At 49.3% G+C, this 16,725-nt stretch overlaps 4 protein-coding genes across 4 annotated transcripts; 2 read left to right on the top strand and 2 right to left on the bottom strand.

The window, feature by feature from the left end:
• Positions 1-1,306: 1,306 nt before the first annotated feature.
• Positions 1,307-1,544, bottom strand: TGAM01_v201860 (hypothetical protein; the record flags this gene model as incomplete). Its single annotated transcript, XM_024548865.1, has 2 exons — positions 1,307-1,406; positions 1,483-1,544. 2 exons carry the CDS (start codon positions 1,542-1,544, stop codon positions 1,307-1,309), a joined length of 162 nt encoding a protein of 53 aa, XP_024406476.1.
• Positions 1,545-7,300: 5,756 nt separating this feature from the next.
• TGAM01_v201859 (hypothetical protein) lies at positions 7,301-10,098 on the top strand (the record flags this gene model as incomplete). The annotated part of the gene is made up of 5 exons (XM_024548864.1): positions 7,301-7,337; positions 7,604-7,778; positions 7,844-7,884; positions 7,969-8,401; positions 8,484-10,098. 5 exons carry the CDS (start codon positions 7,301-7,303, stop codon positions 10,096-10,098), a joined length of 2,301 nt encoding a protein of 766 aa, XP_024406475.1.
• A 2,850-nt stretch (positions 10,099-12,948) lies between these two features.
• Positions 12,949-13,515, bottom strand: TGAM01_v201858 (hypothetical protein; the record flags this gene model as incomplete). Its single annotated transcript, XM_018808308.1, has 1 exon — positions 12,949-13,515. One exon carries the CDS (start codon positions 13,513-13,515, stop codon positions 12,949-12,951), a length of 567 nt encoding a protein of 188 aa, XP_018658466.1.
• A 618-nt stretch (positions 13,516-14,133) lies between these two features.
• Positions 14,134-16,341, top strand: TGAM01_v201857 (ATP-dependent RNA helicase SUB2; the record flags this gene model as incomplete). Its single annotated transcript, XM_018808307.1, has 5 exons — positions 14,134-14,365; positions 15,062-15,472; positions 15,535-15,895; positions 15,960-16,217; positions 16,293-16,341. The coding sequence occupies 5 exons, from the start codon at positions 14,134-14,136 to the stop codon at positions 16,339-16,341; spliced, it is 1,311 nt and encodes a 436-aa protein (XP_018658465.1).
• Between the last annotated feature and the right edge of the window lie 384 nt (positions 16,342-16,725).

Here is a 16,725-nt window from a genome sequence, read left to right as displayed (position 1 = left end):
TACAGCAATCATTAGGCAGCGATAGATGGATGGCCATTTGCTCTTTAGCCAGTAGAGAGACAGACAGACGTCGGATATAACATATCATTCGAAGAGCTCGTTGGAGGCCATAAGAGCTTGAGTATGAGCAAGAATATCTATCGATGCTCTAGGGATGTAATTCTTTCATGACAAATGCTCTCTTGCTCGATGTTGCCATTCACCTTAGGGTAATTGGAGCAGCTGATTCGTTTGCAAGCATGCAACGACAACTTCTTGCTCACACATTAGTTCCAGGACAACATGACAATTGACCACGAAATGACAGCAGAAAACGCCTATGCGTGCCTTTATTTAGAAAAGGACTTCAGATAAAGTGCTTTATAATGACTGTAGAGGTGCCATCAAAGGCAAGACGATGTTCAAAACTCTATACGGAGTACCGACAGCCTATCGTGCAAAAACCCTACTACTAGGTAGGTAGTATTTCGCCCAGCCATTGGCCAATCGTAGAATCAGATCGAACACGGGCCAGTACACAGGTCGGTAGGTCGCAAAAGGGTGGCTTGGGCTCTCGGAGCGGCGCATACTCGTAGATGATCGACAGGGGGAGCCGCTTTTCTTATTGGGTCCCTTCAGGGGGAGGAGCAATATGAGACCAAGATGGCCAATTGGCCAATTGCTAAGATTGGAAGCACATCCACACGCGTGTGGGCTGCATAGTATGTTGAGAATATACTCTGCTCAAAGTTTGATACTGCAACCCATGGTAGTGTCACTATCAATGAACATAGGAGCATCAAGTATAGTAACTACAGCTCAGAACATATCTATCCAAATTGTGAGCAGCAGTTAACAAAGATGTATTAATGGTTCAAGATTGTCAGTTGGGGTGCTACTACTTCATACTGCTTGTATTGCTTACTCTCTTGAGTGGTCTCCGGAGAATTTTGTGTTGGTATCACGACACAAGGCTTCTCATACAAGTACTAAGGTTTCTTTGTGGCGTCAAGCGCCTGCCAATAGCCTCTTTCGACGGTCCATCCCGAGCCCCATGGGGCACCATCGGCACATACGAGGCGGGAGACTTCCGCTTGATATACTACTCGGTAATACGTGATATTATGCGTCTTGTTCCATACGAGGACGGCAGTGCTCTCTGAAACCCGCAATACACACGCGCCGCCAATGAGCGAGGGCAGATTCGTCGAAGGATGGTACGAGTGCCGTGGCCGCTCCGCTGCTCTGCAGTGGTAGTACGCGCAGTACGCCGCACTTCGTATTTCGTACGAGAATAGGGTGCTCCAAACAAACGTTGATAGTCGTATTAGCTGCGTTCCTTGCTCAAGTCTCGGCATCGACGAACGGGGATGGGGAAAGCAGCTGCGTATTCCACAATCCCATCTGACAAGTCATGCTGAATCTGCCTGTACCCGCCAGTCAGTATATTGAGAATACGTCATGGAATCAAATAAAAACAAAATCAACTAGCGGAAAACGCACAAGCGAGAAGCAGCCGGCGACTTTGCTCCCGTAGTCTGTGTCAGGTTGAGTAGAAGCTCCATAATAGGCGCTCGACGGAGTGCTGTCAAAAGCGTGCAAAGTCGAAAATTTCAAGGGGGGTGTCTGTGTTGTGGCATGGCTTTGCCTAATTTGCACAGCAGTTGCCAGGATGAATCGATCTAAGCCATTAGTAGCGGCGGGGAGCGCTTGCCGTACATTTGGTAACGCCCTACCAAGGTATTTGCTTCTATAATAAGTATTTACAATTGCATTGCAAAGAAGGAAAAGGATATTGGACATTTGCATGGAAATTGCTATATTGTATTGTTTCACGGCAAGACTTCCGAATATAGATTGCCTTAGACAAGCAAGTATATGTGGGCTTTGGCCAGTTCGAAATGAATTTTTGAACAATGATTGCATTTAAGCTCACTGATGATGCATACAGCTTATTGTATTCTAGGTGTATATCAAATGTGACATTATCAAATGCCAATTCCTGTATATAGAAGCAAATACATAAAATATATGCTTGACTTATCAACTTATTTCTCGCTCTTCTATCTTCCGTGCTACTTTAACATGAAGCTATGGCAAGTAATGCAGGGTTTAGGTGTCTTATAGGGAGCACATGGCTGTCAATTCCTATTGGCCCGATACCCGCCTGATAAGGATCCAGCTGCAGGGCACGCTGTGTACCTTATGTATAGGCAGGTAATCTCCTTATCAGCTATGGAAGCACCTTGCCCACGACTGTTGCATTGAAATTTAATGAAAAGGATGCAGTACACAAGCACAGATGACCTGGCTCCTGCAGCTTACTGCACTATAGCGTACAAGTAGATACAGCAATTACCTACCTGAACATGGACAATTCTGCTTTGAGAACTCTATGATGCCATGCTCCATAGACAGCTGACGAATCTCGGGCTAATGCACGTCTGTTGCAACGGCAATTTCCTCTGCCAAGGTTTAGTGCGGGGGCAGCGCTGCGTGGCAGAAGCGATCGGTGCGCTGTGGTTGGCCGATAGTGCCAGGTACAGGGACATGTTATGCGTCGTGGCTGTTCACCCAGGAGCTTGTACTGGAAACTTGTCATTTAACGTGCCCAGAAATAGAAGCAGGAAAGGAAAAGTGATCAAGTCAGTAGGATGGTTTGTTGGCTAATCCCCTAAAATAGTGCTTCCAGGGGACAGGAAGAAGAAGAAGAAGAAATTGCTAAGTCTTTGGTGTTCAAATTGAAGAAGGTACCTAGCCCACACGGGAGTGTGATATCAATTTCAGGAGAAACAAAAGTGCTACCATGTTCAAGATTGTGACAGTACGCTGTTGTCCAACCGTTGCTGCTGCCGAAACGTTTCACATACCAATTTCCTTTTTTTTTTTTTTTTTTTTTTTTTCTCTCCGTGGCCATGGCCGAAGGCGGCATGTGAATTGGCATAGTGGGAGCTTCTTCCGGCCGCTCCGCGAAATGGCCCCCACTCCACTTTCGAAGTACCGAAAAAAGATGCAACGAGAAACGGGGTTCGGAGGTTTTTAGAAACATGCACATGAAAAAAATGAAGACGAGAGAGAGAGAGGGGCGAGGACAAAGCTCGATAATGCATTAGTTCCCACCACTAAAGTACGAGGTGTATACTCCATAGAATGGACTCCATACAATGAAAGGCTTCACTTGGGGCTTGGCAGCCAGCATCATCTATCGTTGTCGCCCAAATAGCTCCGGAGGAAACAGGAGGGTTCGCCCAATGGACAAGGGTTGGGTGAGGCTCCAACTCGGCGAGAATCTGACTCGAAGAAAAAGAGAAAAGAAAAGATTGCAATCTTGGAAAGTTTATCCCGTCTTACGGACCAGACAGGCCATGATCGATAGCGCCGGGGTTGTCAAGAGTGCGAAGCAGACAGCTGACGAATTCGTCGAGCAGGGATTAAACTTGATACAGCTGCATACGGCCAAGGCACTTGTAGATTTCTTTTTGCAGCATGTAGTCTAGAAGATGCACACGAAAGCGAATACTAGCATCAATTGATGTTTGTTTCTATTTGCGTGCCCAAAGAGCTCTTGAAGCCCTAATAATGAGAACCAGCGATGGCATTTAGCAACTGCGCACCGACCTAGTGGTAGTAATAAACTCGCACCGCTTTAAGCTCCCGGTACCTGTGCCTTGTACCTGTAATTCTTGAGGCACCCGCGAACGGCTTATATGTAATTTTTTCCTTTTCTTTTTTCCTTTTAAGTGCGCGGGCCGTGGCTGGAATAGATGTCACCAAGCCCGTGTGGTGTGGCGGGAGTACAGGCAAAGGCAGTGTAACCAGCCATTTGCGCGCGGTATGGCGCTAGCGTCCGTTGCGCCTTTGCCGGCAAAAGTCAATTGGTAGTTGAGCCAATACGCAGAGAATAGCCCTGGAGCGTATTCATCGAGATAGGATTGGATGGACCGCAAATTAGGAACAGATGCATGGAGCAGGTAATCTGATATATATAGTAGCAGCACTCTATATCGTATAACAGTTGGTTGCAGTGCATTCCAAGCCCGACTTGGCAACTGTGAAAGCAGACAATTGGCCAGTGAGTGCCTCTGTCATTATCACTCAACTGCCTTCATGTTAGTACTTGTAGTTTGCACCTGTCAGTCAGCCACCTCAAAAAGCCCTGTTGAGGTCAATTATAGACAGTTTACTGTAAGTTATCAGTTGGTGGGCATTTGTTAGAGAATGAGATGATCAATTCTCATTTTTAGAAGAAAAAAAAAATGAGAAATGAAAGAAAGATAGGAAACGCCAAGCAATGATATCCCCATGATTCAGCTGTACTAGCAAATCTTCAGCGCTCGGAGCCATGCAGGGACCTCGTATCTATCTTCAATTGTACTAGTAAACCTCGTATTCATCGATCCCATTAATGCACTTGCTAGCCTTTTCGCTTTGTCTTTCCAGTCTGACCTTTGCTCTCGTAAAAAGAAACAAAAAAGAAAAAAAACTTCTCCCTTTCCCTCCTCGTCATCACCTCCTCTGCCTTTCTCTCTTTGGCTGTTCCCCGCCATTTCATTCGTTTACTCGTTCATTCATTCCCCAGCAGGCCCCCTCTAGCGCCTGCCGCTACTGTCCGCATTGCCGAGGGCGGCTGATGTCACTTAACGATACGCGCTGGGGCAAAACTCTGTCTCGGCCTGGGCTCTTGTTACCGCGCGCTGACAGGCTCTGAAGGATCTTGATCGGATTCAGTGCCTCAAGGGAAAACGGCTTGAAACAGATACTTCGAGGAGCGGAGGAGCAGCTGTGCGTTAGCAATGCCCCACACTGAGAGGACTGCTTGTCTAATATGTAGTATCTGCTCTGTACGTGCAGTTTCAGCAGCACAGCCCAGCAAAGCATACGGCCGCCGCCGCGGTGATATATTCGAGGATTGATTCGACTTCGAAGTATGTACTGGCTCGTACTACGAGCACGGTAGCGCTACCTACTAGTACCTACCTTATTCCCATCCATAGAGGCTTGGGCCAGCCCTAGCAAGCCCTCGGGCCAGCTTCTCAAGAGCAAACCAACCGCCACATATACGTAATACCTGGGACGTGTATACCGGCTGCGGAGTACACGTTTCACCAGGCTGTCTCGATTTTACTTTCATCTCTGTGCGCAAGTACACGCAGCCCAAAGCAAGGACGTGCATTATCTGCGTGGTGCTCGCTTGGTGCCTTGGCGTTTGGGCTGGCAGTACCCAAAGCATTGAGAAGACCTGGAATATAATAAGAGGAAAATAGGGGATTGCAATCCCAAGGAATCCGCCTGGCCACCCCTGGACGCCGCCGCTCCCGAGGCATGCTGGAATGCTTGGTTTGCGCTAGCCTCCAATTCTTCGCGGCCGAGGGCTCCGCAACACGCAAACGTACGAGGCCCGAGGAAGCATTCCCGGTCTTGGAATATTCAGTAAGACATTGAGGGTTCTTGGCCTCATTGTTCGTCGCTTTTGCCAGGTACGTGATCAATAATGCCATGGAGTTGTAGGTGCCGGGTGCTAGGCACCATAGCAGGTGAAAAGTAGTAATAGTTGTACTACCTAACCTACCATGCCTGCGCATTGATACGGTTCGGAGCACGCACATGGATGCCATCAAGTCGTACCATTTGGCCGGCTTCGCATTCACTCGTCCTCTCTCTGCCTCCCTCCAAGCAGTGATACCACTACCAAGTAGGTAGGTATTACTACTGCTAGGTATCTCATGCAATCTACAAAGTGGCTATCTCTCTCTCTCTTCTCCTAATCTTATCTCCTTTCCTTTCCTTTTTTCCCTTCCTTTATGTGTCCTCTTCCCTCTTCAATAAGCATTTCCCCCCTTTGAAAAGACCGTTCATGTGAAAAGCAAAACTCTGTCTTGGGCTGCGCCACAACCATTTCCACCTATTGTCGGTACCTGTCGACAATCCAGGCCGCCTTCTAGGGCTCCATTGTTAGGGCCACGGCGCCGCAGGGAGCTCCGGGAGCACGGAACAGCGGGCCTTGAGCGCTGAAGCCCAGCGAGTGCCAGGCTGCCAGCCACCCGCCAGCCCGAAGCTCTCCCCAAGTCTCCCTCTCCCCTTCCACTGATCGACCTGCCCGGAGCTCTTTTTCTTAGTTTGCATCTTGCTAACTTGCCGGTTTCTCCGCCACCTCAGCTATTTACCATCCGCGACTAATTGCGAATCCGCTCCTACGAACATAATCCATCTCCTCTGTCAGCTGGGCTGGGGTTTGCCGCGTACAACGTACCAACGTACCAGCCGGGCCATTCGCTTTCTCCCTTGCCTGGCGCGCCGTCTCCATCCATTCGCTCGCTCATGCACCCTGTCGGTCGTTTCTTCGCTCGCGTGCAGTACAGGCAGCCAGACAGAAGCATCGCCGTCCAGTCTCTCCTACGCAGCACATAATTCCGATCGGCGATCCGAATAACACGCCCCGTTCGAGGCTATCCTTTCTGGTTTTCTTTTCTTTTTTGGAGTTCATTATTCCAAAAGCAGGCCCGAACCAGCGCGCGGCTGCTGTCCATGTATGCTTAATTCTTATTCGACTAGAGTCGCCACGACTCCGCCCACACACACACGCACACACACGCACACACACGTCTGTCCTACAGAAAACCCCAGACAATTTCCCATCCGTCCACTTATCTCTTCAGCCCTCTCGTCCCACCGTCCCCGGGCCTTCAGACCTTGGAACAAGGCCTGAATTGCTGGCTGTCCTTCGTTATCTGCCACCCGTTGCTGTAAGCAACCCACTGCCCCTATCCCACACCCCCCCAGAAGGAAAAAAAAATCCTCAATCAGCCAGCTGCATGCTTGTCCAAAGTCTTGTCCACAGATTTCTTCCGCTTTCTAACATTGAGTCGCTAATTATGCTACCTCTGAGTTAGAGCTTGCTTTGCCTCTATCGCTTTTTCTCCCCAATATTGTCTTTTGCACAACTCAGCTACCGCTATCCCGCATTCAGAGCCATCAAATCGAACTGAAGCCGGCACACGATTGGATACGGTCCACTTCGTCTCCCGTGTCAGCTCCAGCTATCCCACAAGCCGAGTCGATATAACACTTGCTTGCAACCGCGATATCGACCAATTGCTGTATGCATATTGCGCCAGTTAGCCCATTCTAGAGACGGAACCGCTTCCTCTACCGTACATATATACGGATATAACTGTTTTGGTCCGCTGACAAGGATTAACCCTTCCCGCCTGCTCGCGCGTCGTGGGACTTCGGCCACACGGCCATCGTGAGAGGCCGCTGCCCTTCCCATTTCCCAGATCTTAGCCACTTCACTAATCCCTGTTGGGTTCCGAACAAAATAATGGCACCCAAGGCGCCCCGTCTCAAGACTCTATCAGGTTTGTCATCCCACCCCCATCCCGCTTCTCACAGACACGCCCCAATTCCTGTACTTGAATATCCACCCTGGCTCTTTGCCCGTCCCAAACTTTTAGTGTCCCTTCTTCGAGTTATTCTTTTTCTTCCTAAGCCTCGCTTGGCCCAAACAATTCCTCCCCATTGATTCCAACTTCTTGTCCCTCTTTTTTTATTTTTGCACTCGTCCTTTCCCAGAATTTCAACTTCGAGTCCTTCCCTCGCAGATAGAGCGGCCTGTTAGATGCAGCGCTCCAGATCCTACCATTCGTTATGAGTGATCAGCTAATGCGCGTTTGCGCAGTTGGAGGCAATCCCGTCTCGGCCTTCCTGTCGTGGAGACTCCAGGCTACCAACGCCTGCGACGTCACGCTGGTATGGAAGTCAGGGTTTGAGCACGTCTCTCAATATGGCATCTCTTTCAAGTACGTAGCCATTATGAGCGGCCCTTTGGTTCTGACCTGTTCCTGACTAACCTCCGCCATTACAGGTCACAAACTTTCGGGAATGAGCGTTTTAAACCCCGGCATGGTAAGCTATGATAACGCGGCCCTGTCGACTCGCGAGACTGAATAATGAGCAAAACCGTACTGACGCCTTTTCCCCTTTTCCCAGTCGTCCGAAACCCAGAAGATGCTGGGGGAAACCAAGACGGTCCCTTCGATTACGTCATCCTTTGTGTAAAGGCCCTTCCCGACGTGTACGATCTCGCCGCCGTTATCGATTCTGTCGTGACTCCTCAGCATACTTGTATCCTTGTCAATACTACTCACACGCTTGGAATCGAAAGCGCAATCGAGGAACGCTTCCCGACCAATGTCGTCCTATCGCTTGTCTCCGGGGCTGAGCTCAATCAGCTTGGCCAGAGCGAGTTTGAGCACAAAGGTTCAACAGATGTTTGGATCGGTGCTGCCAGTCGGAATGCCGCCATTCCACAGTCTATCCAAGAAGACATGGCCCAAGCTATTTCCATGACGCTTGGTTCCGGCCAGGTGAACAGCCAGGTTTCCGCCAACATCCGACAACAGCAATATGAGAGAGTAATTGGGTAAGTCGCCGTCAGCTTCGTTAATCGTTGAAATGACTGGAGATGTTTCTTGAGTTAGCTAACAGAGTCAATCTGCACACAGACCCATTGCTTTCCACCCCGCCAGTGTAATTTTCGAAACATCTAATCATGCAGCGCTTTTGGAGAAAGTGGGAGTAAAAGAGATGATCTCGGATGTCATTGACGAACTTTTGCGCCTAGCTGAGGCCAACGGCTGCAAATTTGTGCCCAATTTCAAGCAGCTGACCATGGACGACATGTTGAAGCCAAATCAGGCAGAGAGCATCATGTGGCAAGATTTTGTTGCCAGACGACCAATGGAAGTCGAGACATATCTCGGATCACCGATCAAGCTGGCCCGCGATGCCGGAGTCCCGGTGCCTCGAATTGAGACCCTCTACGCCATCCTCCACAACCTGAATATTGTCAACCGCAATCGGCCGAAAGATGCAGCACCTGGCTCCCCAAACAATGCATCACCGCTTCCTCCTCGGGGACCATCTCAAGCCGGCTTCCGGCCTATGATGCCCAATGGCAACGGAATGCCACCCCGTCAGCCACGACCCAGAGCATCGTCCAATTTCAGCAATGCGGGAGGAATGCGTAGGCCCATGGCAAATGGTGGACCTAATGGCTATGGAAGACCACCACCTCAAATGAATGGCGGAGGTTCTCGTGCAGCATCTCGACGTGGCTCAATGGACGGCAATGACTTGGAAGAGTTCTCTCACCTTGTCCTGTACGACGATATCCCAGAGGGCCAAGAGCCGTCCTTTGGGACCGACAACTCAGATATGGCTCTCAGAGAGAGGGAATTGCAACTACGCCAACGGGAACTAGCGTTGAGAGAGCAGGAGATGCGGATGAGGCGCGGTCCTCCTCAGCCCTCTGCGCCTCCCTCTCGTCGAGGTCCACCACCTCCCAAGGGCGGATTTGACGAAGACGACGAAGACGACGACTATTTCGATCCATCCATGGCCAGCAACGTTCCTGTGATAGACCCCGACAATTTCGACATGATGAGCGTCACCTCCAAGAAGAACCGCAAGATGCCCGGGCCACCTCCATCCCAGATGCGGCGAAACCCCGAAGGAGACGGACCTCCATCCAAAAGCAGCCGGTTCCGACCCTTTGGTCGCCATCGACAATCGAGCCAAATGAGTCAGATAAACCAAATGCCCACGGTCACCGACAATATTTTGGACGATCCTCTGCTGAGCTTTACTTCGAACCGATACGGGGCCGTGGATCGTGGTGCCATGGGTGTTAGCTCTCGTGCCAACTCCTTGACTGCCTCTCGAATGGATGAGATGCAGTTCGGCGGCCCTGTGAACGGGCACACCATGACTATGACAGGTGGCTACCCTCGTCGGACTAGCCATTCACCCGGAAACCAATACAGCCCGTCGATGCGAGGTGGGAATGGCCGGCCTTCGCCGCCAAATGGGTTCGGTCCTGCAAATGGCCAAACATCACCACCTGGTGGCGCTCGACAGCCCGCTCCTCGGTTCCCCCCGGGTCCAGGCAATGGGATAGCACCCCAGCAAGTTGAACAGCAAATCGGGGTAAGCTCTTTGAATCACCCCAAATCTAGGAACGACCGCAGTCTGACTGGTAGTGCAAGCGCTAGCGCGAATAGCGGTGACTTCAGCTCAGAACAATCGACTTCCAGCGGCCAGGGGAGTCTTCAGCATTAACGATAACGGCGGCGACAGCAAGGACCTCGAATGGACTATGAGGCGGAAACAACGGACTGATACGACCATCGACTTATTGCCTCAGCCTTATGGAACGACCACATGAAATCCGTACACGGCACATAAACCTCTCCTGTTTCATTTGTTCCCACCCTCCTTATCTCTCACTTTCCTCTCTCTACGACTCTTCTCTATAGACCATTCTTCACACCACATCGATGAAGATGCGTTATTCTGCGTCTCTGTGAACGTCATCTGTTCCATTGTATGCGCTCATCAACCGATTTTACAATGTATAAAGAAGCAATAATCGACAGGTTGTTTGGCTTACAATTTTTCCAACTCGGAAAACCACCAACCCTCTCTATCTCATACAGCAACATATCGGCAGCGTAGCGCAGCTATCGCAAATTCGACTGTTTGGATCACTTTGGACTATTGGTCGATACTGGCGCTTTTTGAACTTGGGTGGGCTAAGCAAAATCCCGCATATGTACATGTGGAAACGAAACTGAAGACAGCCACTGACCATGCTGGGGATACATATGACATTAATAGTGTGCTCGCTGGACTGGCTCTTTACGTCGATATTAATTCATTACAAAAAAGACACACACGAACTGCCCCAGGGTGCGCACTTTGACGACCCTGGGATATATACCTTTTTTATTTTATCAATCTCAACCTGAGTTTTGGAAAAAGCCTCGCGGAAATGGAGGCTGAGCTACAACGGCAAACTTTTTTCCCTGGTGCGCATCACAGCATTTTAGATTCTTTGGGTGTTGATTTTCGTTTTCGTTTTTTCGTTCTTTTTTTTTTCTCCTTTTCTTTTCTTTGTTTTATTTTTACTCACCGCTCCGCCGCTTTTTCTTTATCCATGTTGAGGGATCAATCAATCATGGTCTGTTGAGAAAGTCTAAAACATCGCAAGACTGTGATGGGCCGTTTTTACCAGGAATGGCACGGTGTTGATCATGCCATATACTGCCAATCATCTGGCAGCCATGGGCTTGTTGGAACTCAAACTGAGGTGAACACGGCTATGCAGGCGGCGGCAGAATGCTTGAATAATTGATGGTTGAACACACAATAAAGATATAGACTGGCAGGGCAAATAGCGTTTAATGACGGGAAGATGGGAAAAGATATGGGCGGCATTGTTCTCAAGATAGTCCAATTATAATACGGCATGTTGATTCTGACAAACATCTTTTAAAGTAAATTTCCCTGTTGATTCTGAAGTGATGGTATGATTCTCTTAAAATAGGGTCAATTGGTAATGGGAGGTTGGTTGTAGGCAGAGTTCTATTTGAAACGCCCGGCTTACGGCTCTCCGTCTTGCAAGCTCGAGGTGCTTGCAGTTGGATATCTCTATTCGTCAACACATAAGTATGGATAAATAAAACTGATAATCTAAAGTAAAAAAAAAATTCTACTCTCTTTGTTTAATTCTTGCTGTATATATGCGAAGGGTATACAGATGGATGATTTGTTCCTGTAGGAGATATTGTCGAGCTCGAATCACGTGAGTTGGCGCGGCAGAGGACATCAAGATTCATCATCACCTTGTCTACACGAGCCTTTCCATCTACGCGTCAAGGACGGAACCTATTTGTGCCAACAGAGAGATGCAAAGCTGAAGAACAAAATCATTTCATCCTGAGCAAACGAATCTTGCATCTCCTCAAATTCTTGCTGAGAAAAAGGAGGGTAACAGAGGCAGATGGCATCTCGAAATGCGGGCGGTGGATCGCAGGGCCTGGGCAGGCAGAGCAGCGTTGCGACGACGAGTGGGAGTGTGATGAAGTCGAGACAACTGGTGAGTGTAATAATTGAAAGTTTTCTGCTATTAATTCTCCTTCGCTATTTTTTTTTTTTTCTCTCTCTTCCCTTTCGGGAGCCTCGAATTGTTGGTAATCAAACTGATCAATGTATACAGACACATTTACATTCTCAGTTGGCTCAGTTGTCAAAAAACCTATCAGATACCGAGAATTTATTAAGGATGACGAGTGTGCAAGCTGAAGCGATGAAGGGGTTGGGTAGCTGGCATGGCGGCCTGTGAGTTTTTCTTCTCGTGGCTGTATACGAAGAAATGACTTTGCTAACTCTCACGCATAGTTTTATGGCGGCAAGTAGAGTGCTTGGGGAAGAGAGCGTGAAGGAGGCTGGGAAGTAATGGTGGTTGTGTTATACGGGGGGAGAAGAGAGAGCGAGGATATATGACGGATTACTGAAGGATGTGGGCTACGTTGGGATGGGTTCCAGGTGTTAAACAGGTTACTGCTTCGTAAAGATTTCGGGTTCTGCTAGCATTTATTGAGCGACTATTGATATATACTTTATTTACAATGTGTCCATCTATGTGTCCATCTAGGCCTCCAACAGCATTGGAGATCCCAAGTCTAGCTTATAGAGAAGAGTGGTCGCTTCAGGTATGGAAAACTCTTCTCCCTCGTAAGGGACAGCAACGGCAGTCTCGTATTAGGGACTGGGCTCCTCTTTGCCCAATCTTCTACTGTCATAAACATGACAATGAGTCGTACAATAAAGCATCAAGTCCGCATTTGTTGAGCTTGAGAACAGGGAAGCAACATGGTCATTATTTTCATCGGCCTTTTTACCAACCCACACAATAATGTTCTCAGTTCCCTTTGAGGTATTTCATCCTGTCATGTATCAGGCAATATCCAAGCCCTGAATTCCAATGAGCATCTTGCTCTGGTTTCTGGTCTCAGCCCCTGTTTGAAGAGACACCATCTGCGTGCCCCTCGGCGATCATTTGAAGGCTGCCATAATCACTGCTATGATATTACACAAGCGTGTTCTAATCTCATCGCCGTCGTCTCTTCAAGTTGGCAGCTCAGGTCCAGATGCAGACACTGGCTCAGACACAGCGCCGCTCTCCTCTCTCTTTGGAGTCTTAGGGTCCCGGAGCGACTTCCTCTTCTGCTTAGGCGCGCTGATGGGATACCGCTTCACGTTTCCACATGTATCGCACCGAGTAATAAGAATATCCGCCCATGGCTTTCTGCCGCCTTTGCTGCGATTCTCCACGGTAGACTGGCACGTCTTGCCTTCAATCTGGACAGCATCGCAGTATCTGCAGATGGTCTGCTTAATGGTTGGGCTCTGCCGGATCTGAGCCTTCAGCGACACCGATCTCATGTCTGAGATGACTTGGTGAGACAAGTTGATGATTGCCTTGCGCTCCTGCTTGCTGTGTGTAAAGCCATCGCCATCTGCTGCGACAGGTTTCTCGTCTTTTCTTGTGCCGTCATAATTGTCTTCAGTCTTGGTTGCTTTCTTGGTTTGATAGGCGCAATTTGCTAGGTAGCTGGCCGCCTGGTAAAGATATGATGCCCTTGAGTAAATATGCCGGTTATGTATGCCAGCGTTGCCCTTTTGCTTGACCATCTTTTCCCCCAGGGTGGTTGAACGGATAACAGTGATCTCCTTTCTTTTTGACAAGTTATAACGAAATAAATATCTCATGCAATAGCAATGATTGCACGGCACAAAAGAAGATGTAAACAGGTACTCACGGAGCAGAAAAATCCAACCTTGTCAAGCTTCACTCCAAGACATACAGTGTATTCTCTACCGTGCTCGGTACAATTCACACTCATCTCAGCTTTCTGCTTTGCCTTTATTCAGATCACGTGCGTCTACTTGTTTTGCGTGCACGGACCACCGCTTACTCAGATCGCGCCTCACGCCTCGCTTTCTTCCCCTTCCGCCCTCTTTTTTGACAGCAGCCTCATCTTTCCCTCGTTCACATCCACCATCGGAACGAGTTTCTTCGGTACCTGTGGCATTGCAACCCCAATCTCCATTGTCTGTGTCTTTTCTTTCATCCCGGAATATCTCTTTGCCTGATACTCTGGGCTTTGTCTACCTGTCTGGTCTTTTCTTTACCTTCTTTTTTCTTCTTTCTTCGCCGCATCATCGCCTGCCTCTGACGCGCCCAACTCGTCAGTGCCTCTCGCAGGAAAAAACAGCTTCATCCTCTACACCACGACAATCAATTCCAACATGTCTCACGAGGAGGACCTCATTGACTACTCCGATGAGGAGATTGGCGCCGCCAACGAGACCGCCGCCGCTACCGCTTCCAACGGAAAGAAGGGAGAGGCAGCCGCCAGCGGCGCCGTCGACAAGAAGGGCAGCTACGTCGGCATTCACTCCACTGGATTCCGCGATTTCCTGTTGAAGCCCGAGCTTCTGCGTGCCATTGGAGATTGCGGTTTCGAACATCCTTCGGAGGGTCAGTCCTGAAATTCTAACACCGTCCTAAGCCAATCCACACACAATGATAAATGGTTCCCCTTTCCTTGAAAGCAAGCGTCCGTCCATCTCGCAAGCAAAGACAAACAAACTAGTTGAGAGAGGAGGAGGAAGAGAAGAGAGGAAAGCACAATCGAGCCAACGAAAGAATAGCTGGCCTTGCAGTCAGCTGAACTGGTCACTATCGTTGTATACGTGACGTCTGCAGTTGGCATGACAAAGACTCTCCAAAGACCGAAAAATCTGTGGCATTCACAAGCAAGAACCAAAAAAAGACGAATGCGGCAGCTCGTAGAGATTCCTCGAGTTTGCCGGTATGAACTGCATGGGCAGATATCACAAACTGTCCCTTGAATTCACTCGGGGAATGGGAGCTGCTAAATAGGCTTTGGAGAATAGTCAAGCCAAGCTGCGGAGAGAAGAAGAGCAATCAATTCAAGTCCATGTGTTCTTGTGACATGACGGACGATTGCCAGCTGGGATGACAATGGCTTCAAGAGCTCCTCTGCCTTTCATGGCTCGAGGAAAGGTTGGATCCCAGCTTGTGCTGCGAATTTATACATCTAGAAATCACGTTTATGCTGCGACGATGGACGGACCTTGACGCATATTACCCATCGTTCGTTGCTACACTTGGTTACGTTACACTAAAGTCTAACTTCCTCGCGATCGACAGTCCAACAAACATGTATCCCCCAAGCTCTCCTTGGTGGAGACATCATCTGCCAGGCCAAGTCTGGTCTGGGAAAGACTGCAGTCTTTGTCCTAGCCACGCTTCAGCAAGTCGAGCCCGTTAACGGCGAGGTCTCGGTGGTTGTCATGTGCCACACTCGTGAGCTGGCCTACCAGATCCGAGACGAATACAACCGATTCAGCAAGTACATGCCCGACATCAAGACCGGCGTCTTCTACGGTGGTACCCCCATCAAGAACGACGTCGAGACTCTCAAGGGCAAGGACACTTGCCCTCACATCATTGTCGGCACCCCCGGTCGTCTCAAGGCTCTTGTCCGCGACAAGGCTCTCCGTCTCGGAAGCGTTCGCATCTTTGTCCTTGATGAGTGTGACAAGATGCTCGACCAGCCCGGTAAGCGCAGCGCGCAACCCTCACTACCCACTGGGTGACAATCATGTTCTAACAAGACTCAGATATGCGTACCGACGTGCAGGATGTCTTCCGCGCTACCCCCCAGCAGAAGCAGGTTATGATGTTTTCCGCCACGCTTGCCGAAAACATCAAGCCCATCTGCCGCAAGTTCATGCAGAATCCTACTGAGCACTATGTCGACGAAGACACCAAGCTCACTCTCCACGGTCTCCAGCAGTACTACATCAAGCTGGAGGAGCGCGAGAAGAACAGGAAGCTGAATGAGCTTCTCGACGACCTTCAGTTCAACCAGGTCATCATCTTCGTCAAGAGCACTGTCCGCGCTACCGAGCTGGACAAGCTTCTCCGCGAGTGCAACTTCCCTTCCATCGCTGTCCACTCTGGAGTCAGCCAGGAGGAGCGGTAAGTTTTGAGAAACGTCTATGAAAAGGGACCTTGACATTCCAGTTGCTAACTATGTGGATAGTATCCGCCGCTACAAGGAGTTCAAGGAGTTTAAGAAGCGTATTTGCGTTGCCACCGACGTTTTTGGACGTGGTATCGACATTGAGCGAATCAACTTGGCCATCAACTACGACTTGCCCGGCGATGCCAGCTCCTACCTTCACCGTGTCGGACGTGCCGGTCGATTCGGTACCAAGGGTCTGGCCATTTCCTTTGTGAGCACCGAGGGTGATCAGGAGGTTCTTAAGGAGATCGAGAAGCGATTCGAAGTCGCTCTTCCGTAAGCATTCCTCTCTCGCTTCCATTACGCATTTTGTTAAAAAGGCATGGCAACTAACTTGACATGACTTTACAGCGAATTTCCCAAGGAGGGTGTCGATGCCAGCACCTACATGGCGTCTTAGACAACCAAAACAGCAGCTTCACGAATTCAGTCGGACGCTTCCTGTACTATTTTGTTTGTGCGCGTTTTTAAGGTCAAAGGTTGATACGAGCAAATGGCGGCGAGAGGGGCTTTTCTCAGCCTGTGCCACTGGAAGCAGAAAATTTGGGAGAAATCGAAACTCGTTTATTACTGTTACGTAGCTTATTTTATCAGGAGCCAAAGGAAATGGTAGGCTGAAACGCCGTGGTTTACTAGGTCAATTAAATGGATTTGCGCTTGAAAACAAAATGTGCTTGTGCTTATGCTTATGCGGCCTGTTCTGCCTATTACCTACTGCTTGCCCTGCCTGTTCCGTTTCTTCTAAGCGGAGTTGATAGAGCGAATGAATGGTACATGGTTTACG

The sequence above is a fragment of the Trichoderma gamsii genome (genome assembly GCF_001481775.2).
Source record: "Trichoderma gamsii strain T6085 chromosome Unknown Scaffold_4.2, whole genome shotgun sequence".
Lineage (NCBI taxonomy): Eukaryota > Fungi > Ascomycota > Sordariomycetes > Hypocreales > Hypocreaceae > Trichoderma > Trichoderma gamsii.
Note: the sequence above shows the minus strand (reverse complement) of the source record. Positions and strands in the feature narration are given on the sequence as shown.